The sequence below is a fragment of the Geotrypetes seraphini genome, chromosome 15 (genome assembly GCF_902459505.1).
Source record: "Geotrypetes seraphini chromosome 15, aGeoSer1.1, whole genome shotgun sequence".
NCBI classification, from domain to species: domain Eukaryota; kingdom Metazoa; phylum Chordata; class Amphibia; order Gymnophiona; family Dermophiidae; genus Geotrypetes; species Geotrypetes seraphini.
Genome location: NC_047098.1, coordinates 52045365 through 52071268, shown reverse-complemented (window position 1 = coordinate 52071268; position 25904 = coordinate 52045365). Strand labels below are relative to the sequence as shown.

The window sequence follows — 25904 nt, the reverse complement described above, 5'->3', positions numbered from 1 at the left end:
ACACCAAACCTTGGTCTCCATTTTTCTACTGTTCAATTCCTACCAATGTTAAGCTTTAAATCAGGGGTGTCCAACCTGCGGCCCCATGAAGTATTTTGTGTGGCCCCGGTCGAGGGTGATGCAGTGTTTTCCTCTGCTGCCCCCGGGTGTTTACCGTCTTGCCGGCTCCCTCCTCTGTCTTGCTGCAGCGTTGGGCTTGGCCCCAGAAACATTTTTTTTTGGCCAGTGTGGCCCAGGAAGCCAAAAGGTTGGACACCCCTGCTTTAAATCTTTATTCTGCATCTAAAGTAATGGTAAATATAACATAAATGCCAATACTTTAGATCCAGTAGATATACAGTGTATATATATATATAGAGAGAGAGAGAGAGATAAATTTACCATATAATGTAAGTTTTTATTATGAAGCTGGAGTTGGCACTTTTTACTGACTACAACTCCACCCAGAATTACTTCAGACTCGACTCCACAGCCCTGACAAGAATGAATTGGTAAAGAAAAAACTTGAAAATCCCTCATCTGACCGAAAAACAAAACAGCTGGCAGTTCAGAGAAAACCTTCACCTTGAATACTAACTTTCAGATCCTCTTCCTAGGAAGAAAAACACAGTTAAATAAATAAATAGATGAATAAGAGGTGCACAGCTATCAGAAAAATCATCCAACAGCTGTTGGTATTAGAAGGGGAAATTGAGGCCTGCGGTACTCGCAAAGAGCCAGGCCTCCGGATACATAGGCTGAAACTCTGCCCTTTATCAGAGGCCATGTCCTGTATTGGACAGAATTCCCTCTCCTAGGCACTTACACCTTTCAAATTGTGGGCCCTCTCTAGTTGCCAGGAGGGTGAAATATTGCAAAACATACCCCTGTCCTAGAGGGGCATGATTTTAATGCTTCATGGATTAAACAGAAGAGCATATGTTGAACTATACAAGTTGCCAAGCTAGTAGCAGAGGGTGAGGGATGCCCCATCACATTCAGAGCATCAGCCATAAAGATTCCAAGGGCCATTCAACTGTGCTAGTAGGGGTGTATCGGGGAAGGAGATGAAGAGAGAGAGTTCTCCTGGACAGTGTGAAAAATAAAGGAGGTGAAAATTGGAAAGTCAGCATGAGGTGCTGCTCAGGGTATTTTGTGACACATTATCTTGCTTTAAAGCAGCAACTCTCACTGCCAGAAAAATGTTTCAGATAATGCAGGTGTCAAATATAGCATCATCAGATCCACAGAGGTTTTACAGAAGCAAAAGGGGGCTTGAGCCAGAAAAGTAACATTCCTGACTAGGTATTTTTCTCTCCAAGTTTTGAGGGGGTTTCTCCTACCCAGCCACTCCTGGCAGTGTGTAATCAAATAGATAGGGGACACATACAGTATACACAGATGTCACACAGGTACAGGTAAAGCATGAATACAGCACAGACAGCTGAACAGTGGGATCTTCATTAGAACCTCATTCAGGCGTCACACTGATAGACATAAGGTTGTGAATATAGTACAGCCAGCTAAACCGTGGGAAACTGGGTAGAAAAGATTTTAGAACAGTGAAGGAGACTGAACATATTAGCATTAGCTGAATTTGCTTGGTCCACCCTTTCTAGGTGAATGCTAGCAGTGGTGATGAATGAGACTTTGCATAACTCCAGCATGCAAAGCTTTGTGCCCCCATTGACTTTTTTAAATCTTGAAAGTTTTGTATAAGAGCATAAGAGTTTGCAATACTGGGACAGACCGAAAGGTCACATCAAGCCCAGTATCCTGTTACAACAGTGGCAAACCCAGGTCACAAGTAATTGGCAAGATCCTAAAAAAAAACACACAGATTTTAAGAATAAACAGTGGATTTTCCCAAGTCCATCTTAATAATTGCTTATGGGCTTTTCTTTAGGAAGTTATCCAGCCCTTTAAACTCTGTTAAGATAACTGCTTTCACCACATTCTCTGGCAACAAATGTGTGTGAGTTTAATTATATGTTGCGTGAAGACATATTTTCTTCAGTTTGTTTTTTAAATCTACTACTTAGTAGCTTCATTGCATGCCCCCTAACACTAAATTTTGGAAAGAGTAAACAAGCGATTCACGTCTACCTGTTTACTCCACTCATTTATAGACCTCTATGATATCTTCCATGAGTCATCTTTTCTCCAAGCTAAAGAGCCCTAGCTGCTTTAGCCTTTCCTCGTAAGGAAGTCACCAGCTTGTGGTTTGGCTATCATTTGGGCATTCTTCTTAAGATCACAGTTATCTTTGCTGAATAAGAGGCATGCTATCATCAATGGAAATTAGGAACGGTCTTAAGTATAATGACATCTTTTAGATGTGATAAGGTCTAGTTGTATCTACAGGGATAGTTCTTTTTCATATTGATGAGCTCTAGTCTGCTGATTGCCACAGGGTATGGCACTGGCTTTTATAATGGAGGTCATTTGTAGAGATTGTCATGGGAACAAATTTGTCCACATCCCTGCAGGATCTACCGCCATCCTTGTCCCTTCCTCATCCCTGCAAGCTCTGTCCTAACACTTATGATTTTAAAGTGTTCAAGGCTTGTGCAGATGAGGGCAGAGCTTGCAGGGATGGGACAGAACTTGAGGAACGGGATGGAGATAGATCCTGTGGATATGTCCCCGTGTCATTCTCTAGGCTGGAGACCAAGCTGAAGAAATATTGCAGATAAATATTTATCCTGTTGAAGTAGTGAAATGACTAAAAGTAGACTTGCTCAGGTTAATCTGAGATGTCTAGGATGGTATGGACTAGTTGGTTGGATAGACTGTGTTGGCTATTGAGAAAACAGAATTGATACCACAAAGGTTGTTACGTAATTCGGAAGTCTTTGAACCTGGAGTATATTATGAAAACACTGATTCCCTCTATGGTTAAATCCATATATAACATCTTATAAAACAATTGCGGCCATATTTGCTTAGGAGTGAGGTCTCTCTATCAATGATTACCACGAGATCTGTTGAAATACCTGCAGCGCCTTCAGAATATAGTTGTTAAGATCTCCATTGAGCTAAATCCAGGAACCATACACCACCAGTTCTGAAGGAACTGCACTGGCTTTTAGTTATGTAGTGAGTTTAAACTAAAGATGTTTAGTTTGTATACAAGTGTATTCATCTGATAGAACTTCTGCATCCTTCATACACTAGCACATATATCTTGGTGGTCAAGTTCAGTTTTGCAGGTGAAATTAGAATTCACCTATCAAACTTCTGTTTGTTCTACCCAAAATTTTATAAAATGTGATCTCATTGAAAATATGGTTGAAGAGTCATTATTTAAGATACAGAAAAAAACATAAAAAATCTTGGTTATGTGGACAGATATTCTTTGATACTTACAACAAGAGAGGGCTGTTTGGTTGTGGCAAATTTATGATGGGGAAGTGGAGTTTGGAAGGAATTGAAAGGTTTTGCAGATCTGCTTTCAATCTAAAGGTGGTATTGAAGGGAATAAAGGACTGGTATTTTGTAGATGGACTGGTTAGTTTGGTTCTGGTAACCTGCCTTGAGCTGTTGTTGATTAGGCAGATAACAAATCAAAATCAATACGGGGAGCAGTGCTGTCCTAAAGGACTTTCCTGAGTAGGTGAGAAGGAAAGACCAAAGAAATCAACCAGAGCAGAATGAAAATGTCGAGTTGATAACTGGCAGGATAGTCTTGAATGTGGGTTGAGTAGAACAGAGTTATTAAATATAGAAAACCATTTAATAATACTTAGTCAGAGAGTTCAAATAGGTTCCAATTCCTGAGTTTGCACAGAATGGCTTTTAACATGATCTCATTCATTTGAAATCAGAGTGCCTGACTGTAACTGAATGATCCATAATATGGGCCAGACACCTAATCATACTTTCTTTTCCAGCTGTTGAACCACCATTTTTTTTGGTAAGTTTCTCCTTCTCATCCTTGAGTCCTGTTGGACAATTAACTGTTTACATGACAGTTGTGTACAACACCTTTTGCCTCCTTTCTGTATAGCAGTGGAGGAGCCCATGAGTCACCCAGATCACAGCAGGTGGCAACAGGATCAGCTTGCCCAGTGCATTCTGGGATTCAGTGCTGTTCATTGGATATTAAAAAAATCAAGCCCCCAAAGAAATATTGCAATGGTGGCGGCATCAACCTAGTTAGGCTTGATGTGATATATTTTTTCACTCAGAGAACCATAAAGCTCTGAAACGCATTGCCAGAGGTTGTGTGGTGCCAGAGGTTGTGGTAAGAGTGGATAACGTAGTTGGTTTTAAGAAAGGTTTGGACAATTTCCTGGAGGAAAAGTCCATAGTCTGTTATTGAGAAAGACACGGGGCAAGTCACTGCTTGCCCTGGATCGGTAGCATGGAAAGTTGCTGCTCCTTGGGTTTTGGCCAGGTACTAGGGACCTGGATTGAGAACGGGCTACTGGGCTTGATGGACCATTGGTCTGACCCAGTAAAGCTTTTCTTATGTTCTCATGTTTGGATGTTTCAGTAATATTAAAGGTGTACAGGTTTATGGTTTATTAAACTTAGTATACTACCCTTTGTGGGTAACAGCAGGGCGATTTACAATTACAATATAATAAATCAAAAATAGAATGGGAATGCCTTGTTGAATAGAAAAGAAGTCAAAAATATATGCTACCTATTGCTGGTCATTCCTCCTCCCCCTCCCAGAAAGTGTTCGACAAGGTACCACACGCAACGCTTCTGAGGAAACTACAAAGCCATGGAATAGAAGGGGATATACTAAGATGGATAGGCAAATGGCTGGAGAACAGATTGCAGAGGGTGGGCATAAATGGGAAGTTCTCGGACTGGGAAAAGGTAACGAGCGGCGTGCCCCAGGGCTTGATTCTTGGGCCCATCTTATTCAATATCTTCATAAATGACCTAGAAGAGGAAACGACAAATAACATAACCAAGTTTGCAGATGACACAAAACTATGTCGGGAGTTGGGTCGAAAATGGACAGAGATGCACTTCAAAGAGATTTGAACCAACTGGAGAAATGGGCGGAAAAGTGACAGATGAAATTTAATATAGAAAAATGCAAAGTGATGCACCTGGGCAGGCAAAAACAAAGAACAAGAATATAAAATGTTAGGTGTAACATTGGGCAAGAGCAAACAAGAGTACTTGGAGTACTGATAGGACCCTGAAGCCGTCGGCTCAATGCGCAGCAGCGGCAAAGAAAGCAAACAGGATGTTGGGCATGATAAAGAAGGGCATCAAGAGTAGATTGGCGGTCGTCATAATGCCACTTTATAGAGCAATGGTCAGACCACACTTGGAATACTGTGTCCAGCACTGGTCTTCCTACCTAAAGAAGGATATAACCCTGCTGGAGAGGGTGCAGAGACGAGCCACGAAACTAATAAAAGGTGTGGAGAATTTGAGCTACAAAGAACGCCTCGAAAAATTGGGATTGTTCACCCTCCAGAAGAGAAGGCTGCGAGGGGATATGATAGAGACTTTTAAAATACTGAAAGAAACTTCGTTATTCACATTGTCAAAAGTGACTCGAACAAGAGGACATGGACTAAAACTGAGGGACGGCAGACTCATGGACTAATGTCAGGAAGTTCTGCTTCACACACCGAGTGGTGGACGCTTGGAATGCTCTCCTGGAGGAGGTTGTGGACAGATCACCATTCTGGGATTCAAGGGCAAGTTGGATGCACACCTTCTTGCAAATCACATTGAGGGATACGGGTGAACAAGGTGTCCATTAGGGAACACCTAGCTTGGCCCTCCGCGTGTGTGGGTCGCCGGACAAGATGGACCTAGGGTCTGATCCGGTGAAGGCATTTCTTATGTTCTTATGGTACCACAACCGGTCAAGGAGTTTTAAAGGGACAAAATTAGCAGTGAAAGCCTGTTCGAAAATCTGTGCCATTTAGATTTTGGAAAAGAATCTTCGGTGCACAAAGCCAAGAGCAGGGCATTCTGAAGCACGGGGGCAAGAAAACAAGAAGGGAACATTGGCATGGGCTTCCGAGTGAGCCATTCTCAGAGGGGAGAATGTATAATTGACCATCATGGAGATCATAAAAGGATTCCAGTTGGGTGTAGCTTGTAACAAAAGATGCAAAGTAAGAGGGGGTGCAAGAATGGAGAACTTTGGGAGAAATTCTACAAACGGCACCCTAGCCAATACCTAAGTTAATTAAGAAATGCCGTTAAAAAATGGCAAAAAAGAGCGCCTATTTGCGCCCGAATAATCGGCACCAGAACTCGCACCTCTTAGATGCTTTGGGCCGCATAATGCTAATGAGGTGTGGCTAACGCTGGAAGTGGTGTTAGGCAGCCTAAAATTGCATACGTAGACGTGACTCACGACAAAGATAGGCGTCGTAAATGTAGGCCTGGGGAAAACCCTGGCTTGCATTTCAGCGCCTATCTTTCCCCAGAGGCTCGACTCTGAAAACAGTGCCGTCGTGTGATTGACATGCAATCAGCGGCCGCTTTCAAGGTAGCCGCCGATAACAGCACCATATAGAGAAATCCAAGCTTTTGGTGCAGTCATAGTCTTCCTTAATATAAAGGAGATGAAACCAATACATTTCATTACTTATTTGTAAGCCCAAAGAGAATGCGCATAAGAAATCAGAGATGCAGTCTCGAGGGACAATTCAGCGCTGGAAGCTAACCACTCCCCTTCCCACGGCAGGTCCGAGAAAAGCTCTCTTTGAGACCACCTCTGAATTCCAGGGACTCAAAATCTGGAATGAACTCCCAAGCAGCTTAGTACCACATACTTCCAATTCAGGAGGGCACTGAAAACCATCTGTTCACTTCGCTGCACTGATCTGTTACAACGTATTCATATGCAAGAAACCTATATCTCTGTCTCATTTCTAATATTATGTAAGCCGCAATGATTCCTCGCTGACATTTGCGGGATACAAGAATCGGTATGGTATGGTATATGAGAAGGCCTTCAAGGGACAAGGGACAAGATATGAGATGCAAAGGATGAAGAAGAAAGGCCACCTTGAGGACGGACAACTGGCTAGATGGACCATTGGCCCTGACCCAATAAGGCTATTTGTATGTTCTAGAAGTACTTGTATACCACCATTTTGTAGTTATATTGTACAACCACATTCAAAGCACAAGTCCCCAATCCCTATCCCTTTCTTATGTTCTAATGTCATGTGGGAGAGTAGATGAAAGAAAAGGCGAAAAAGCAGCTGAAATTGAGCTGTTGACAGACACCTCTTGGTAGTGTTTTGGCCACACGTACAAAGAAAGCAACCTTTAGCCAAGCTGAGCCGCTTATACTAAATGTAGTTTAACAATTTTAACAGTAGGTGGTGGTTCTTAAATGAACACAAGCTTTTGTTTACTTTGTACAGAAAGCCACTGTGTCAAAGGCGTGGGTGGCCAGTGAGCTGTCTCTTATGGAGCAGTGGAAGTACTTTTTTTCTTTCTTTTTTTTTGCTGTTGATTGCAATCCATGCCCAGTCAGGGATAGGGCTACTGAGGGGCAGGGGGGAGGGAGATGTCCTCTCAGAATCCTCATTTTAGTTTGGTGACAAGAGATAATTACCGCGAGATTGATCCTTCACTGGGAGAAGTGAAGCGAGTAAATTGCTGAGCACCCAATGCAGAGTGAGCATGGCAGCTAATGGCAGCGGTGGAGAGGTCGTCCTGGCCATAATTTGGCTTCATGAAGCGTCCACATGGGCCCAGTGTTAATGAGGCTATTGATATTCAGCCTGACGTCTCTCCGCTCACAGCAGGCTCCGGGCTCGTTAGAGCAGAGCCGGGCATCACAGCAGCTAATGAGGAGGAAATAGAAGTGAATGTTGTATGAGAAATTTATGATTTCATCTACAGTGACCTAGAGAAGGGTCGTGACGAGAGATTATAACCTAGCGGCCACTGGTTCACTGTTCCTTGCCTGGGTTAAAGAAAAGTCGTTATCTCTCTCTCCCTATCCCTCCTTTCACTTGAGGGGGGAGGAGGGGGAGATACCCATCTGTCCTCTTTTTCCAGAGGGGTACATTAACAGAGAGAAAGGGGAAATAACCTTTTTTATTACATTGGGATGCTAAACTTGTCCTGAAAACCACAGTCATCAGGTTTCAGGGATATCTGCAAGTGAATTTTCATGAATTAGATCTGCATGCAAATCTAATTCATGAATATTCATTGGCAGATATCTGAAAACCTGAATGGCTAAGAAGCTCCCAAAGGACATGGGTAGGCAATTCCGGTCCTCGAGAGCCGGAGCCAGGTCAGGTTTTCAGAATATCCACAATGAATATGTAGAAGATGGATTTGCATGCACTGCCTCCTTGAGATGCAAATCTATCTCATGCATATTTATTGTGGATATCCTGAAAACCCGACTTGGCTCCAGCTCTCGAGGACCGGAATTGCCTACCCCTGTTCTAGAACAAGTTTAGGAAACACTGATTTACTATAACTACTTATTATTGGAAGACAACAGGGTTCGAGTGCCTAAAAGGATCAATTTTTGCTTCCTTGATCTCTGTCTTGTAATTTAAGGGGTGGGTGAAATAAATCTCTCCCATCTCTCTCAAACTTTTAGGCCATCTACCATATTCAGGTGTTTAGAAATGGATTGGGAGGGATATTTTGAACCATTCCAGCTCTTGGTTTCAGCATATTTAAATACAGCTGAAGGCCGGCGCCAAACCTGTGTTGGTGAGAGCCCAGGTGTTCTTAATTAAGCCGAAAGGGATTTCTGGAAGAGAAATGTCCCAGTGTGAAGAGACAGCTGAGCCAAATGGAGAACCAGCATCTCCCTACTAGGGCAAAGTGAAGGGTGTTTTGCCAGAAAATGCTGGGCTTCTGACCCCCCCCCTCCCCCAGTAAGCAGATCGGCAACAGAAGCCAGTACTAAAATGATCTGACTCTTGTATGAGGTATTTAAAAAAGAAAGAAATCACTCCAATGTGGCCTTTGACAATTTTTTTTTTAGGATGAAGGAGCCAGTCTTGGTATGATTAAAATTTTATTTATGAATGCTTATAAATTGTCCAAGATGAGGTACTACAAACTCCTTATTACAATAGCAGTTTAAACATAAAAATTGCAACAGAGGCTGAAAACAAAATTAGTAGTAACTGTGTACCCAGATTGCAGCAGCAATAATTTACTTCACCAATTAAATCTCTAGCATATCACCCTTCTGTTGCACACACATAAAATGATCAAAAACTAAAATACAGGGAAGGAGTGGATAAGAATTTTAGTAGTGTGCTCTGAAAGGAAGGGATAGATTTTGATGCCAATGACTTGATTTAGTATCTGCAGCCTGTCTGGTGTAGAGAGAGGCTTTAGGCCAAGGGTGTCAAAGTCCCTCCTCGAGAGCTGCATTCCAGTCGAGTTTTCAGGATTTCCCCAATGAATATGCATGAGATCTATTAGCATACAATGAAAGCAGTGCATGCAAATAGATCTCATGCATATTCATTGTGGAAATCCTGAAAACCCGACTGGATTGCGGCCCTCGAGGAGGGACTTTGACACCCCTGCTTTAGGTTGTGATTGCAGGAGTGGAGGGCAATAAAGGAGGCTAAGGTTGTGACTGGCTGCTGCGGAAGGACGTTCCAGGCCACCTGTCCCCAGAGACAAAGCCCTCCACCAACCTGCTCATTTATCCCCAGCAGCTTCTGTCTCTCTGCATTGCATATCACCCCTTCCCCCCAGGAGCTTCAATCACTCCCCATTGCTCTGTCGCCGCCTCCACCAATACAAAAATTCAGAATTTTCCACTTAGGCCATTTCTGTCAGGGATGCTGGAGATCAAGTTCCTGTGCCATCATCTGAATTGAATCATCCTAGGCCTGAATTATTTTTTTTAAATTTATAACAGGTCACCTACATGGAAAGTCCAGAAATTGCTCTATTTGGTAACTCTATACCTTTATATGTGACCTGCTGAACGAAAAGATGCCAAAAGTGGGTTACAAATAAAAGAGATGTAAGGACTATACTTTTGGAAGGGACAACTTTCAGATTTATTTAAAAATTTCTTCCCCCGCTTATCACCTAAGCGGGTTTCAATAGAAAACTTACATAGTCAAAACATACTTAAACATATTATAACATACACATCCTATCCTTTCCTTCCAAATAAAATTGCTAAAACTAGCATAACTCTAGTTTGAGTAAGAAGGAACATAATAAATTCTATAATGGTAGAATCTGATCAGGAGAATATTTCAAAATCTCTACTAAATATTTTTTAAAGGCATCTCCAGGAGTGAGACCCACAAACTTGGGAAAATGTAATAAATTAGATTTAGTCTTCGAATAAAGTTCTCCAATAATTCCAATTTCTTATGAATCTTATGAATGATTTTTTATCAATGTAGATATAACTTCACAAACAATTTTTACTTCTTCCTTAACATGTTGAATTTGTAGTGTGCAATCTGGACTCTACGTTCTTTGTTAAGTCAATTTTTCTTACGAGCGATGACATGTCAGCTGCGGTTTTGGTCTTTGGAGCTTCCATTCTTACCAGCATCCTCCAAATCCCTTCAAAGGTTACTGCATTCAGAGGCAAAGTCAACACCTCCAACGAGCGGGTTCACAGTGGAACTGGAAGCAGGAAGGGAACTTTCTTCTAGGGGCTTGGCAACAACGACTTTTGTGACTGGCACTACCACATGCAATTTTTTTTCACAACTCTGATGTTTTTCACAGAATGGAGGAGTAGCCTTTTGGCTAGTGCAGTGGCCTGAGAACTAGAACTAGGGGACCTGGGTTCAATTTCCTCTGCAGCTTCATTTGACTCTGGGCAAGTCATTTACCTTCCCTTTTATGAAGCTGCATTAGGGTTTTTATTGCCGGCTGCGGCGATAAAACCTCCAACGCTCATAGAATTCCTATGAGCATTGGAGCTTTTACCACTACAGCCTGCAATAAAAAACCCTAATGTGACTTCATAAAGAGGGTGGAGACCGAAGTTATACCCCAGCTGAAGACTTCAGTCTCAGTGCAGACAGAAGAGGTCGACCATCAACAACCTGACAGAGACATCCTGCAAGAGCTGATGAGCCTGAGAGAAGAGGTGAAGCATCTACGAAGTATCAGGGAAGATGAGGCCTTCATCGATGGAGTCCTTCAGGAGCTGTCCTAAGTCTCCGAACAGGCGCAAAGAGACAAGACCATCTTCGAGACGCCCAGACTGACCAGACCTGTAGCTTTGGAAGTAACGGTTGGGATACAAGAAGAGGCTAGAGACGCTGACTCTTAGCAGCTGGTTACCTCTACATGCAAACACAGAAGGCCTTCCTCTACTTCATGCAAACAGTACAGCTTTACATCAACCCCACAGATAACTTTGAGGAACAGGTTCCAGCTTCTACAGAAAGAACCTGCCAGCGGCTTTCAGGATGACTTTCAGAAGGATATCCAGCGGATGACTCCGGTTCCGGAGGCAACGGATCAGCTCCCCCTGAAGAAGTGCAGAGTGGTAGTCATTGGGAACTCCCTGCTGCGCGGTACCGAGGGACCAATATGTAGACCGGATCTACAATCAAGAGAGGTTTGTTGTCTGCCAAGAGCCAGGATCCGGGATGTGACCACCTGCTTAGGAAGACTGATCAAGACCACTACCCAATGCTTCTCATCCACGTCGGGACAAACGACACCACCAGTAACATCCCAGAGAAGATACCTGAAGACTTTGGAGCATTGGATGAGAAGCTGAAGCAGATGGAGGTGCAGGTGGTCTTCTCCTCCATCCTTCCAGTGAGAGGCAAGGGAAGAGCCAGGGAAGATCGTATCCAGAGGACTAACGAGTGGCTACACGGATGGTGCAGAGAGATGAACTTCGGATTCCTGGACCATGGAGAGGCACTTCAAGGACTACAGGGATCAGACGGGCTCCACCTGACCAGAAGAGGGATGAACGTCTTTGGTCGACGAGTGGCTCGCCTGCTCCAAGGGCTTTAAACTAGGTGAGTTGGGGGAGGGTACCCACTCTCATCCTGGTGTGGTAAGTAACCACTCCATTTCAGAGTCTGAAGTAAGTACTCACGTTGCAGACAGTACTGTAGGGGACAAACTAACTCAAACGGGACAAACTAACTCAAACGGGGAAATAGGGGACAAACTAACTCAAACGGGAAAATCTCCATGCAGACCGGGCAAACATAAAGTATGGAAGGCTATGTACATTAATACCCGCAGTTTAGACAATAAAATTCTGGAATTAGAGACGGAAATGAGGAACGCCGACCTAGATGTGTTGGCAATATCTGAAACCTGGTTCTCGGATTCCCATGGATGGGATATGGCTAAACCAGAATATAATCTGCTCCGTCGAGACAGAGAAGGCAAAACCGGAGGAGGGGTAGCACTATACATCAAGGAGGACATCAAAGTTACCAGGATCACAGATGTACCGGGGAATCTCTCTGGGTGAACCTTGCCAGGGGAAATGACAAATGCCTGTATCTTGGTGTTGTATACAGACCTCCAAGACAACAGGATGACATAGACAAAGAATTAATCGAAGACATCGAGACCATCACTCTGCATGGAGACACTGTACTGTTGGGGGCTTCAATATTCCTGATCCAAACTGGAACAAACTTTCAGCTATGACCAGCGGCAGCAGAAGGCTACTAACCTCTATACGGGGAGCACGACTCAAACAGATGGTATTGAAGCCCACCAGGGATCAAGCGATTCTGGACTTGATACTCACCAATGGAGATAGTGTCACAGAGGTTTCGGTAGGTGATGCATTTGCCTCCAGTGACCACAACATGGTGTGGTTTCACCTCAGAAAGAGATTCACTAGGTGAAACACATCAACAAAGGTCCTTAACTTTAAGGGCACTAACTTCAAAAGCATGGGAGATTTTGTCTATGAGGCGCTGCAAAACCAGGACACAACAGATAGTGTGGAGATACTGTGGTCAGCTCTGAAATCTACCCTACAGGAAGCAACCAACCTCTATATAAAAACCATGAGTAAATGATGGAGAAATAACAAACCCCAGTGGTTCTCCACAGAGATCTTGGAACTCATAAAACAGAAGAAAAGAGCATTTGTATCCTACAAACAATCACAACGACTGGAAGCCAAAGAAGCCTATCTGGTGAAATCTAGAAATGTTAAAACAGCAGTCAACGATGCCAAACTCCGGATGGAAGAAAATTTAGCTAAGAATATTAAAAAGGGAGATAAATCCTTTTCCAGGTATGTTAGTGACAGAAAAAGGAACACAGACGGGATAGTCTCTTGGAGTCTTATTCTTTTTATACCTATTACGGTTTCTTCATTTTATTAACTTTTTATTCTTATGGCTTCTCTTAGGCACTTTATAGATTGTGCTTAATCTTATTCTCTAATACACACCATGGCACTTTTACTTTTTGGCCTTTTTTGGCATATTTTTTCCTCTCATGTCTCTTGTCGATGTTTCAAGCATCTGTATATAGCATGATCACACTTGGCTCACTTGTTTTATCTTGCAGTCGAGTATAGACACTAATATGCATGCTCCAGAATGGCATCACAATCACTTTTTATCTTTCTATCTTTTTATCTCTATCTTTCTCTTTATTATTATTCATCATTTCCTCTTCCTTTTAGATCCCCTGAAGAAGGCGTGTTCGCCGAAACATGGACTGTGTAGGGTCCGGTTGGATTTTTATCAATGTATTTTTTATCATTGTACTTTTTAAATTGAATTTTCATGGTTTTATATGTCAGTGTTTAATAAATTATCTCCAGAACATCTGTATTCACAGTTTTTGTTTTTTGTTTTCATCGGTGGATTGTTTTCACTGTGGATCGTTGGGTCTCCCCATTTTTCTTTGTTGTGCTTCAAAGTGAACAAAGCTATGGGACCGGATAAATTGCACCCCAGAGTGCTTAGGGAATTGAGAGATGTCCTGGCGGAGCCGTTAGCCACGCTCTTCAATCTTTCCCTAAGCATGGGAAAAGTCCTATTGGACTGGAAAACAGCTAACGTCATTCTGCTCCACAAAAAGGATTGCAGGTCAGAGACTGCAAATTACAGACTAGTAAGTCTCACATCCCATAGTGTGTAAACTTATGGAAACGTTGATTAAACACAAATTATATATGATTCTGAATGACGAGAGGCTGAGGGATCCCCACCAGCAGGAATTTACAAAGGGAGGGTCCTGCGAATCCAATCTAATCAGCTTCTTTGACTGGGTAATGAAAAAGCTAGATAAGGGAAAGTCCCTGGATGTCGTATATTTGGACTACAGTAAGGCTTTTGATAGTGTCCTACACTGTAGATTATTGAAGAAGATGAGTTCGTTGGGACTAGGAGAAACATTGACTGCATGGGCTAAAGACTAGCTCAATGGCAGACTTCAAAGGGTGGTGGTAAATGGTACTCCCTCCGAAACGTCGGAAGTGAGTGCCACAGGGCTCGGTCTTGGGTCCAATCCTATTTAATATCTTCGTACGGGACCTCAAGGACTTTGAGGTAAAATTACATTATTTGCCGATGACGCTAAACTATGCAATGTAGTTGGCAGAGTTACCGGGCCCAACACTATGACGTAGGACCTACTTTTACTGGAGCAATGGTCTACTACTTGGCAACTGAGTTTTAATGCCAAAAAATGTAAGGTTATGCACCTTGGTAGCGGAAACCCATGCAGAACTTACACTCTGAATGTTGAGACCTTAACAAGAACTGTTGCAGAACGGGACCTGGGAGTAATCATTAGTGAAGATATGAAGACTGCCAATCAAGTGGAGAAAGCTTCATCCAAGGCTAGACAATTGCTGGGTTGCATCCAAAGAAGTTTTGCCAGCCGAAAGCCTAAAGTGGTAATGCCACTGTACAGGTCCATGGTGAGACTTCATCTGGAGTATTGTGTTCAATTTTGGAGGCCACATTATCAAAAGGATGTGCTGAGAATAGAGTCAGTTCAGCGAATGGCCACTAGGATGGTCTCAGGACTCAAGGATCTCCCATATGAAGAACGTGTAGGTAAGTTGCAGCTATACTCTCTTGAGGAACGCAGAGAGAGGGGAGACATGAGACGTTCAAATATGTTACTGGCCATATTGAGGTTGAAAAATACATCTTTTTCCTTACAGGACCTACGGCGACAAGAGGGCATCCGTTAAAAATCAAGAGTGGTGACTTTAGGAAGTATTTCTTCACCGAAAGGGTGGTTGATCGTTGGAATGATCTTCCACTTCAGGTAGTTGAGGCCAGCAACGTGCTCGATTTTAAGAAAAAATGGGATAAACGTGGGTTCACTTTGAGGAAGTGCTTAGGGGGAGGGTTCTTCGAGGGGGCAGACTTGTTGGGCCAATGGCCCTTTTCTGCCGTCATACTCTATGTTTCTATGAGTTAATCATTCATTGCTCTAGTTTCAAAAGAAGTACCTGTATAAAATGTAAACTGCTTTGATTGTAACCACAGAAAGTTGGTATATCAAGTCTCATCCCTTTTCATGTTCTACAGCCTAAAAACTGCAGACACTTAAAGTGGGCTGTGTGATTTCTGGGGTTAATTACTTTTTTTTTTTTTTTTTACTGATAAATGTTTCTCATTTTTTAAAGCTGTAATTAGTCCCTACATGAGACTGAAATTTTGCAGGATTATTTATTTATTTATGTAGATTTATATCCCATCCTTCCCAAAGAGCTCAGAATGGGTTATAGTTTACATTCACAGTGTGGTGCAATATAACTTCATGTAGGACTACTTACTGATGCTGGTGAAGGGTTGAGGGAGTGACTAGGCAAAAAGGTAGGGTTTAACAGCTTTTCTAAAGCTAAGAAGTCCTTTAAGGACTCTGATATGAGGAGGTGGGCTGTTCCAGAGATTTGATAAGAAATTGGAATAGGATCGTTTTCAGGCTGTCTGGAGTTGGACAGAGTGTCCTGAGGTGTGTTTAGGCATATTTCATCTTGGGAGGGTAGCGTTCTCTTTGGGGTGTGGAGAGGAAGTTTGTCTGAGAAGTATTTGGGTGTCATAGCCAACATTAGTCCTTTGAAAATGCAGCGTTTGGTTATGATCAGCCAGTGGGCCAATATCAGTGCTGGAGAGACTGGGTCATGAACTTGTAGGTTTTTCAGTAGTCTTATTGCTGCATTTTGAACTCTATTGTAATCGTATGGTGTTTTTTTTGCTGTAAAAGTGTTGAATAAAGAGTTGCAGTAATCCAGGCATGTAAAGACAAAGGCATAGAGTAGTTGTTCCGTGAAGTAGTTTCTTAACTTTCGGAGCTGGCGGAGGTAGTTGAAAGATGACGAGACTACTTGTGAGATGTGTTTGGAGAGTGATAGGTTTGTGTCAAGAGTAATTCCTAGGCTCAGTATTTGGTCTTTTGCCATCAAGGTAGTTGATTCCCAGGTTAGGGAAAGGCGGGTGTAGAAGCATTTTTCTTTCCTAATCCATAATAGTTCAGTCTTGAAGGCGTTCAGTTGAAGTTTGTTCGAGGTCATCCAATGTTTAATTTCAGATACACAGTTGTGCAGGGTTGTGGTCTGGGTGTCGCGATTTGCTCCTAGTGGTAGGTGTAATTGAATGTCATCAGTGAAGGAGCGGATTTTGATTTGGTATTTTTGGACTATGTCAAGTACTGGTTTGATGTAGAGATTTAAAAGAAGAGGGATAATAGGCCCCCTGTGGTACGCCTTATCTGATTTGTTTCAGTTTGGATAGATTAGTGCCAAGTAATACTCTTTGGAATTTTTGGCTCAGAAAGGATTGGAATCAGTATAGTGCTGTATTATGGATACCGATTCCTGCAAGGCGGGTGAGGAGGATAAAGTGATCAATGGTAGCAAAAGCTGCACTTGGGTCAAGTAGGATGTCATTTTCCTTATCCAGCAGTTGTCAGCATTTAATATTCCTTTATCTTGTGCTATAAATAAGTCACACACCCTACTTTTGGTACCTTTACATTCAGTGGGTCACAGACTCCCAGATCCAGCTCCAATTGTATGCAAATACTAATGCAGAAATGTACACCTTCTGAGTCAGGTGGAACTGTGAGAGTGTCCTCTGTACATGTGTGCTCATTTATTTTATATAAAATGCATAGATACATCAGGACTGCCCAAACTTGACCCTGGGAATGTCTACAAGGCAACATTTTACAACTGGGAGCCTGGTCAGAACCTATTCTATAAAGGAAAGTAGGTGGTCATGGTTATGGTTTTTTGGAGCAGGATATATACCACCTTTCAATTGGAGAATTCAAAGTGGTTTACAATAAATCTACAGGGAAAAGAATTTTTAAAAACCCCTACAATCTATTGACAGGAAAGCAGAAGAATTAGGATAAAAGGGGATATAATAGCATGCTGCTGCATTGTCTGCTTGGACAATTATTCAGGGAAGGCAGAAGAAAATGGGTGAGTTTTTAGGAGCACATGAAATTCAGATAGGAGAGTTCCACTTGGAAGGAGGATAGAAGTGAATCCCAAAGAGGGCACAATGTGAAAAAAGGCCGAGCAGACTCCAAGTGAGAATCACAGATTGAAGGAATGGAGAGACGGTGAGTGGAAGAAGATTGCAGAGAACAAGAGGGGGATGTACAGGAAAATAAAGAGAAGAGTTAGGAAAGGGTCCCTTGATGTACAACCTTATGGGATAAAGTCAAATGTTACGTTGGGTACAGAACGGGATAGGGAGCTAGTGATGTTTGGGGGGAGGGACGTCACATGATCATAGTGACAGGCATGGGACAGGAGACATACTGAGGTGTTTTGGACAGACTGCAATCACTTTAGCAAGGATGAGGGAAGTCTGGCATAGACAATGTTACAGTAATCAAGCTTTGAAGCATAGGTAGCACCAAAAGAACAGAAGCATAATTTAACCACAGCGAAAATTTGTGGTGCAAAGAAAAGCCGGGAGTTCAAGAATCGCCAACTCACAATACAAGAATGCTAGTTAAGAATCGCTCCCAGGTATTTGAACGAATCCACCAGGCTAATAAGAGAGCCCTGTATGATTTTTGTGACAGGGATGCAAAGGACAATCTGTCACTCAAATGGCTATGGATATAGAGAGGTTCCGTAGAAAGTGATGGAAAGATTGGAATTCACAGTATCTAAGCACGACTGAAGATGGTTAAGTGAAGCATTGTAAGGGTTTTGCACAGAGAGAGTGTATTTTGGGCGTGACCACTTACCCAATCAGAGAGCTGGTGTGACTAGGGGCATCTAAATGCGGAAGTATTCAATTAGGTATATGCATAAGAGTGAGTCCCACCTATATGTACTCCCACCTGCACTTAAGTGTCAATGTCAGACACGCATCTCATATATTACAATGCTGAAGCTATTAGTTGATTCTTCAGTGCTTTCTAGCATAAATTACATAATTAGTTTAAATCAAATAGGATTTCATTTTACAATATCAGGGATATGTATGCAGCTGCCTCTGGCATGGGCCTTGGCATTGGACCGTCTGGAGGAAATAAGTAGAAGGTATATATTACTTTAAATTATCACTGTTTCCCAATGCCAGCTGTGTAAACTGAGTCACAGGACAGTGAGGTGACCTGCTTAGTAACATCAGAGTTAGCAGTGGTGGAATTAGAATTTGCATCTCAAGATCTAGCCTCAGTTAAATTCCAACTGCTTGGTCTGGTTTCTTCCCTACTTCATATAGAAGGTAACGAAAACAATTTTTTTTCCAGTTTCGTTCCCCCTTGCCCCTCCCACCCTGAACAGATGGATCCCCCTCCTCTCTTCCCAACTCAAGGAATCCCCCCTTCTGGAACCACAGATAAGCCCATCCATCCCCCTACCTAAGCCTACCATATCATTGGTGGTTCAGGAAGGAGGAGCAGGATTCCTTCTATTCGGAGTGGGAGGCGAGGGGCCTAGCTGTGGTTCCAGGAGGAGACTTCTTATGTCAGGGGGAGGGAGCATAGTTTGTGGACTGCACAGTACAGTTTAATTTTCTGCCAAAAAATGGACTGGAATTTTCAGCTGAAACCAAAACAACTTTCTACTTTATTTTTATTTTTTATAATTACTGCCTAGCTTTAACTTCTAGTCCACAAACTTCAAAAGCGTATTTAAAGAAACCCTCCAGATATCACCTGAGTGAACCCAAATAATTTATTTCAATCTGAAACTGGTGTATCCTCAGCGAGTTGGTGGCATTTATTGGTGTTGCAAGCTGGGTGACACAAGCTGATGACTTTCTTTGTCCTTGTCTGTGTGTTCAAGGTTACCCGAACTTCGTTGCAACATATGGCAGGGGCTACCCAGGCTTTGCTCCCAGTTACAGCTATCAGTTTCCAGGTATGTAAGCCTCATTCTCAAAGAATACACAGATATGCATTTCCTTTAGCAACCATATTGACTAAAAAAAGAGTGTTTGTTGTATTGTTCTGACAAATCAAAATGTAATCCTTCTAAAGTAGGGGTTCTCAACTTGCAACACATCCAACCAGTCAGGTTTTCAGGATACCCAAAATGAATATGCAGAGTGGTATAGTAAGGGGGAGAGGGGGGTGGACCGCCTCGGGCGCTGTCTTGGTGGGGGCACCAGCACCTCACCGCTCCTCCCATGCCATGCTTACGCCCTCCCTTCCCCAGACCTTCGCCAGCGTGAGCATCTACTAGGGCCTTCTGGCTTGGCTTCCTCTGAAACCACTTCCGGGTCGCAGGGCCAGGAAGTGACATCAGAGGAAAAGCTAACGCTAGCATGAGCAGCAAGCCAAAGAAGCTGCTCACGCTGGTGAAGATTTAAAAGAGGTACAGGGGTGGGAAGGGAGGGCACAGAAGGAGCAGAGAGGAGGTGCCGGGGGGGGGGGGGTTGGAGAAGGAGAGGGGGCAGAGAAGAGGGTTCAGCGGGCTGGCATGGAAGGAGCGGGGGACGCCTCCTACCCTCGCTACACCACTGAATATGCATTAGATTTATTTGTAAAAACAAGAACAAAAACACTGTGGAGTCGACGATGTCCAAGATGCAGGTCTTTATTAAAAATACAGTCAATTAATCCACATGATGAGATGTCAAGGACCCAAAAATTGGGGACTAAGGACCCAACACGGTCCGTGTTTCAATGACCCTGTCTTCCTCAGGAGTCCCTGAAAGTTCTAATGCAAAAACTGGATCAAATCCTAAAACTTAAGGTGATCAAGTATGGGAATGGACTGGTCCAAGTAGAAAACTCTGCGCGATTCCCATGCTTGACTACCTTAGGTTTTAGGATTTGATCCACATTTTTACATTAGGACTTTCAGGGACCCCTGAGGAAGACAGCGTCATTGAAACACGGACCGTGTTGGGTCCTTAGTCCCCAATTTTTTGGTCCTTGACATCTCATCATGTGGATTAATTGACTATATTTTTAATAAAGACCTGCATCTTGGACATCGTCATCTCCACAGTTTTTGGTTCTTGTCTTGATTGGACTTTGGGGTCTGTGGAGTATTAAGGGTCAATTTTTGTTTGTTGTCTTAGATTTATTTGTATACATTGCCTCCATTGTATGCAAGTCTATCTCGTGCATATTCATTGTGAATATCTTGAACACTTGGCTGGCTAGGTGTGATCCAAGGACTGGGTTGAGAACCCCTGCCCTAAAAAGAAATGTATGTATGTATTGGAAAGATTTTGATGAGCCCACTGCAGTAATGGGTCTAGTCATTTGATAATACAGTATATCTGTAAGCAGTACGACAGGGATTGCTGGAGGATGTTCTCCATGTTAAGGTCATCTCCACTTACACAAGACTTGCACATGTAAAATTACAGAGTACTAATACTTGTGTAAGTGTCCACTTATGCAAATACGCTGCCTAAGCACTGTTCTGTTTGGGTAAGCCTAACTGGCATAGCGTGAGAATGCAAGGGGCATGCACTTACTCAACCGCGGTTATGCCAGGTCTGTGGCTGGTATAAGTGTGGGTACATATATGCCGGTTCATAGTTGAAAATGCGCAGGACAATCGAGCGCCGACAATACCGAGCAGACAATCGTGCGCAGGACATCAGCGCGCCGGACTTAAACTTAATTTTAAAGTGCTCCGAGTGGGGGTTTGGGGAGGGAACCCCCGCAGTTAAGTTAGTACTGTTTGCGCTGCCGTTGGGTGGGGGTGTTGGGGGGGAACACCCCATTATAGAGGGAAGAGGTGTTTTTCCCTTTATTTAGGGAAAAACGTTAATTTCCTCTGTAATGTGTGTGGGGTTACCCCCCACATATCTCCCCAATGGCAGCAACAGTACTAACTTAAGTGGGGGAGTTCCCCCCCCTCCATACACACCCCCTTGGAGCACTTTAAAATAAAGTTTAAGTCCGGTGCGGTAGCTGGTTGAATTTGCTGTCTGCAGTGGTCAACAATGTGCTCTTCACGACCCTGTCGGCCCAACTACTGATGTCACTTTCAGGGGCCGCGCCTAGAAAGTGACGTCAGAGGGAGAGCGGACGGGGCTCATGAGGAGCACATGGTTGGGTGCCTCTCACCCTCGCTAGGCCACTGTGCAGAAGTGATATGCTGCAGCAAGTTGGGATAAGGTAGAATGGTTTTAGCGATTGAGGTGAACCCTGCTGGTGCTTGCATGGGCCCTGTTGGATCAGTCTTGGAGAGATTTCCCTGAGCCCTCGACCAGGAGGGCATACCACAGTGTCCTCCACAGAGCCCCCAACCCTCCCAATTATCCCATGGAAGAAGAACTAATCAGACTGTGATAAACTGTAGATGCCATGAGCAGAGCATAGAATATACCAGCTGTAAGCTTCATACTACGGTAGGAGCAGGAAAGACTCTCCTACCTTCTGCACAAATGCATTTCTGAATGCAGAATCTTCCAGAAACCTCTTGAGGCAGAATTATCATGTATGCCACAAACTGCTTCCACACCATAAGACATTACTCCCCCCCCACCCCTCCTTCCCCAAGCACACATGCTGGCATGGTACTACATTTGAGTTAAACATATTAGAAGCAATAGTCTCCCCCAAAAACTAACACATAACTTTAAATAGACAACTTATCCGTTAAAGCTATTCATAATATTTTTCTGAGCAGCCTTGAATTCATAGGTTATCTGGAGAGCAACCGAATTGCTTGACTGCAGTGCTGGGTGTTCTCAGAGAAACAGACTGTGTGTGTACACTTGGGTGGCTGGGTGGGGGAGGCAGTGTCCTCTGCTTTGAAAATCCATTGTTCCCAAAGACCTCCCTTCCCCCCGGCCCTACCTCAACAATGGCAATAATACCCCCATGCTAGAAGCTGGAGCTGGCATGGGAAGAAGCAAGCAGGGAAGTGGGGGGTAGATGCTCTGGGGGGGGGCTGTCCACTGTTCCTGATATACATTACTCCTAGGGTATACTGTATATATTTTAGCCCTGCTCTGAGTGTCCCCCCCCCCTTTGGCTGTATAGTGAGTTATGCAGACAACAGATATTTGCATAAGTGCTGCAAATTAAAACAAAAAACCACTTAAGAGTAATTCTTTAAGGAGTCACATAGATTTAGGCAGTAAAAATACGTGCACATGCCTGTCATCTAGAAATTTGTGTGAATGTTGACATATAAGTACGTAAATGATTATTGTCCAGCTCTGTGCAATTCTGTAAGTGCCAGTAATCGATGGTGCATACTTTGCAGATGGGGTGTACATTTACACGCAAAAATGATAAAATGATCATCTATATGCCTTCTTTAACAATTGGGCACAAGCAGTATTCACACCTAAACTACGGGCACATAGCTCATCTGTTCCATTAGCATTCTATAAAGAAAAGAAGACATCTACCTTCCTCTGTAGAGTCCAAATAGGCACGTTGTTGGTGTCGATCAGTAGTTGCCCCTTTATAGAATTTACCCTCTTCGAGGTCAGCACCCATCACCAGCTGGAGATTCTGATGTTATGGTGGTGATGATGACCACGGCCCATGAATCATGTGACTGCCAGAAGTTGGAAGGCTCACACACACATCCTTCAATTTCATTTTCCTGATGTGCCAAAGCTTCAACCTCTGTTGAAATTAATTGATTCTACTTACTGCAAGCTCTTTCGTTTGTCTTTTCTTTGACCCCCCAAAAAACAGGAAGGAAATATTTTGACTATTAGAGGGAAAAAGGGGGGTTGGGATTGTTAAAGGGGGGTGGTGGCAGAGTTTTATCAAGTCTATGCTGTATTGAAAACAGTTCTTTGAGGGTGCATAATGATCTGATTGCCTTATTGCAAGGAGGATATGCAGCCAGTCAGGTTTTCAGGATGTCTGCATTGAATTGCATGAGATAGATGTGCATAATTTGCATCCCTGGAGTGAAGCCTGCAAGTGTATCCCCTGTGGTTATCCTGAAAACCCGGCTGGTTTGGGTGTGTCCTGAGGACAGAGATGAGAATCAGTAGTCTAACCCAGGGGTCTCAAAGTCCCTCCTTGAGGGCCGCAATCCAGTCAGGTTTTCAGGATTCCCCCAATGAATATGCATGAGATCTATGTGCATGCACTGCTTTCAATGCATATTCATTGGGGAAATCCTAAAAACCCGACTGGATTGCGGCCCTCAAGGAGGGACTTTGAGATCCCTGGTCTAACCCATTCCCAATCAGTCAGTTTTTCAGGATACCCACCATTAATCAATGTGAGATGAATTTCCATGCACTACCTCAATTGTAGGTTAAATTTCTCTCTTGTTATATTCATTTTTGATATACTGATAGGATTACCAGATTTCTTCTCAACAAAAAGAGGCCCAGCCCTATTCTGCTCCCAGCCCTGCCCCGCCTCCAGCCTCACCCTCCTCACCCATTCCACTCCCTCACCACCTTTCCCAAGCTCAGGGCTGTGTTTGGAGGGCCTCCACCCATGCCCAGATTCAACACGATGATGTCACACATCATTGCGTTTACATCTGCACATGCTCGGAGGCCTTCCAGACATAGCCCTGAGCTCAGGAAATCCAGACAAACTGCCAGAATTTGAAAATCCGTCCGGGTCTTATATACTGATAACCCAGCTGGCTGGGTGTGTCCTGAGGACAGATTGAGAACCTCTGGTCTAACGTAATCCATATTGAGGGACTGATGCAGAAAGCTACCCTGAGCCTAACCATGCAGTTACCGCAGGGGGGTACTTGCAGAGAGAGAATGAGTATGGAAGTAAAGTTGTGCAATACGCATGTTGCACATTGCATTAGGATGAATGGTAATGAGGCCAGTGTATAAAAGGAAACCAGGGCTTTTTCTTGTGCACGCAATATGAGAAATTTTTCATCAGGTCTAGTCTAGCATAGAAGGTTGAGAGAATTTCATGTGATTTAAGTATCTATTTTTTTTTTCTTTCTCCTGCAACCAAAACAAATATCTGCAGCTTTAAAAGACAGATAGAAGGGAAGAGCAATAACACATGCATGTCCCGAACAAAAATGAAATGTCCAGTATACATCAGCGACCATTCTGTGTGTAAATATCACAAAAAAGATGTTTAAGAGGCTAATATTTATGCACAGAACAGCCATAGATATGTGCTGGTACTTTTACATATGGAAAAGAAATTGTGCTTATCACTAAACCTTTGTGCGCATGAGTCTAGCAGGCTCCCCCCACCCCCCATTAGCTCACAAGTTCCACAAGCATGAAATTTGCATTTATTTAGCTTTCAGTTCACTGTGAAAGCTGTACACGCAATCATTTACACATGACTGTACAATGTAGCATTTTCCATTGACCCCTGAGGTGGGTTTTTAAACCTTGGAATTAAAACGTTAAAATTTAAATTTTAACTGCACTCAGCATAGAACCCTATTGGCCTCAGCCTGCCCCAGAAGAGGTGTGCTGGTGACCACACCACAAATGTTATATAGTTTGTGGTTTAATTATAGGGATTTGCACAGAAAAAAAATTCCTTTTGTTTTCATGTTATTTTCATTCACCGATATTTGGGCAAATTGTTTCTCCAGAGAGACCAACTCTAGTGGGTGACTTTGGGGTCTGCTTCCACACCCCTATCCTAGCTGTTAGGATCAGGTAGGCTTTCAGATCAAATTTTGTCCTCATTATTGTGCGACGATTCTTAGTTAGTTCTCAGCTCAACCAAGAAGAGAATGATGTGGAGCCATGAAACTTGCAAGTTATTCCACACTTTTCTTGGCACTTTTCATTTCAAGGAGACAAATGCAACTAGCAAATGGGCACAAGTATACAGAAACCAAGCCATTGTGATATTACCGATGAGGTTGGCTCTTAGACATTGGTGGAATGAGGCTTTATGTCATCACAAAACGAGGGACCACTGAAAAGTTTCATGGCTCCACATCATTCTCCTCTTGGTTGAGCTGAGAACTTTTCAGCGGTCCCTTGTAGTGCAGTACCCACTAGTTGATTTTTAAAGAGCAACTATTTGGGCAGCCTCACTTTTAAAATTGCCTACATGGTTTGCACCTGTAATTTGCCCAGTCAGAAAACCATGCATATAAATTTGAAAAATCTGCTCCATGTCTGTTTTTCCATAGCTCACCTTCACCGCCTACCCCACACTCTGGCTAAAAGGGCACATACGAAAGATGCCACACATGCTTTTCATCCAGATTCAGAAGGGCTATCTTCAGACAGATCAGAAAATACCTTCCCCACATTGAGGCTACATAGGGTTACCAGACATCTGGACTTTCCAAAACCCGGCAGTTTGTCCGGGTTTTGGAAAGCCCCGAGCTCCAGCCACGTCTGGAGGGCCTTCAACAAGCATGCATGGATGACTTCACACGCATCTGTGCATGCTGGAGGCCCTCCAGACACGGCCTGGAGGTCAGGAAAAAAAAGATGAGGTTTTTTAGGGGTGGGGCTGAAGGCAGAACAAGGTGGGGCTGGGGACGGAAAGAGTGGGGCCTTACATATGTTAACCCTAAGGCTACAGGAATTAGTTTCCCAGTGGTCTAAGTGCAGGTCACAAGACAGTTACATCCATTTAGGATTCTGGGTGCAAGGATGTGCTGA

The 25904-nt window shown here is 43.3% G+C and overlaps 1 protein-coding gene across 6 annotated transcripts in view; it reads left to right on the top strand.

The window, feature by feature from the left end:
* The window catches only part of MSI2 (musashi RNA binding protein 2), a 756883-nt gene that overhangs the window by 553571 nt on the left and 177408 nt on the right, over positions 1 to 25904 (top strand). For all 6 annotated transcript variants that reach the window (XM_033922616.1, XM_033922615.1, XM_033922619.1 and 3 more), the window contains one exon: positions 19178 to 19252. In XM_033922616.1, the coding sequence (XP_033778507.1) occupies positions 19178 to 19252 (75 nt within the window). The remainder of the gene's footprint in view (positions 1 to 19177; positions 19253 to 25904) is intronic.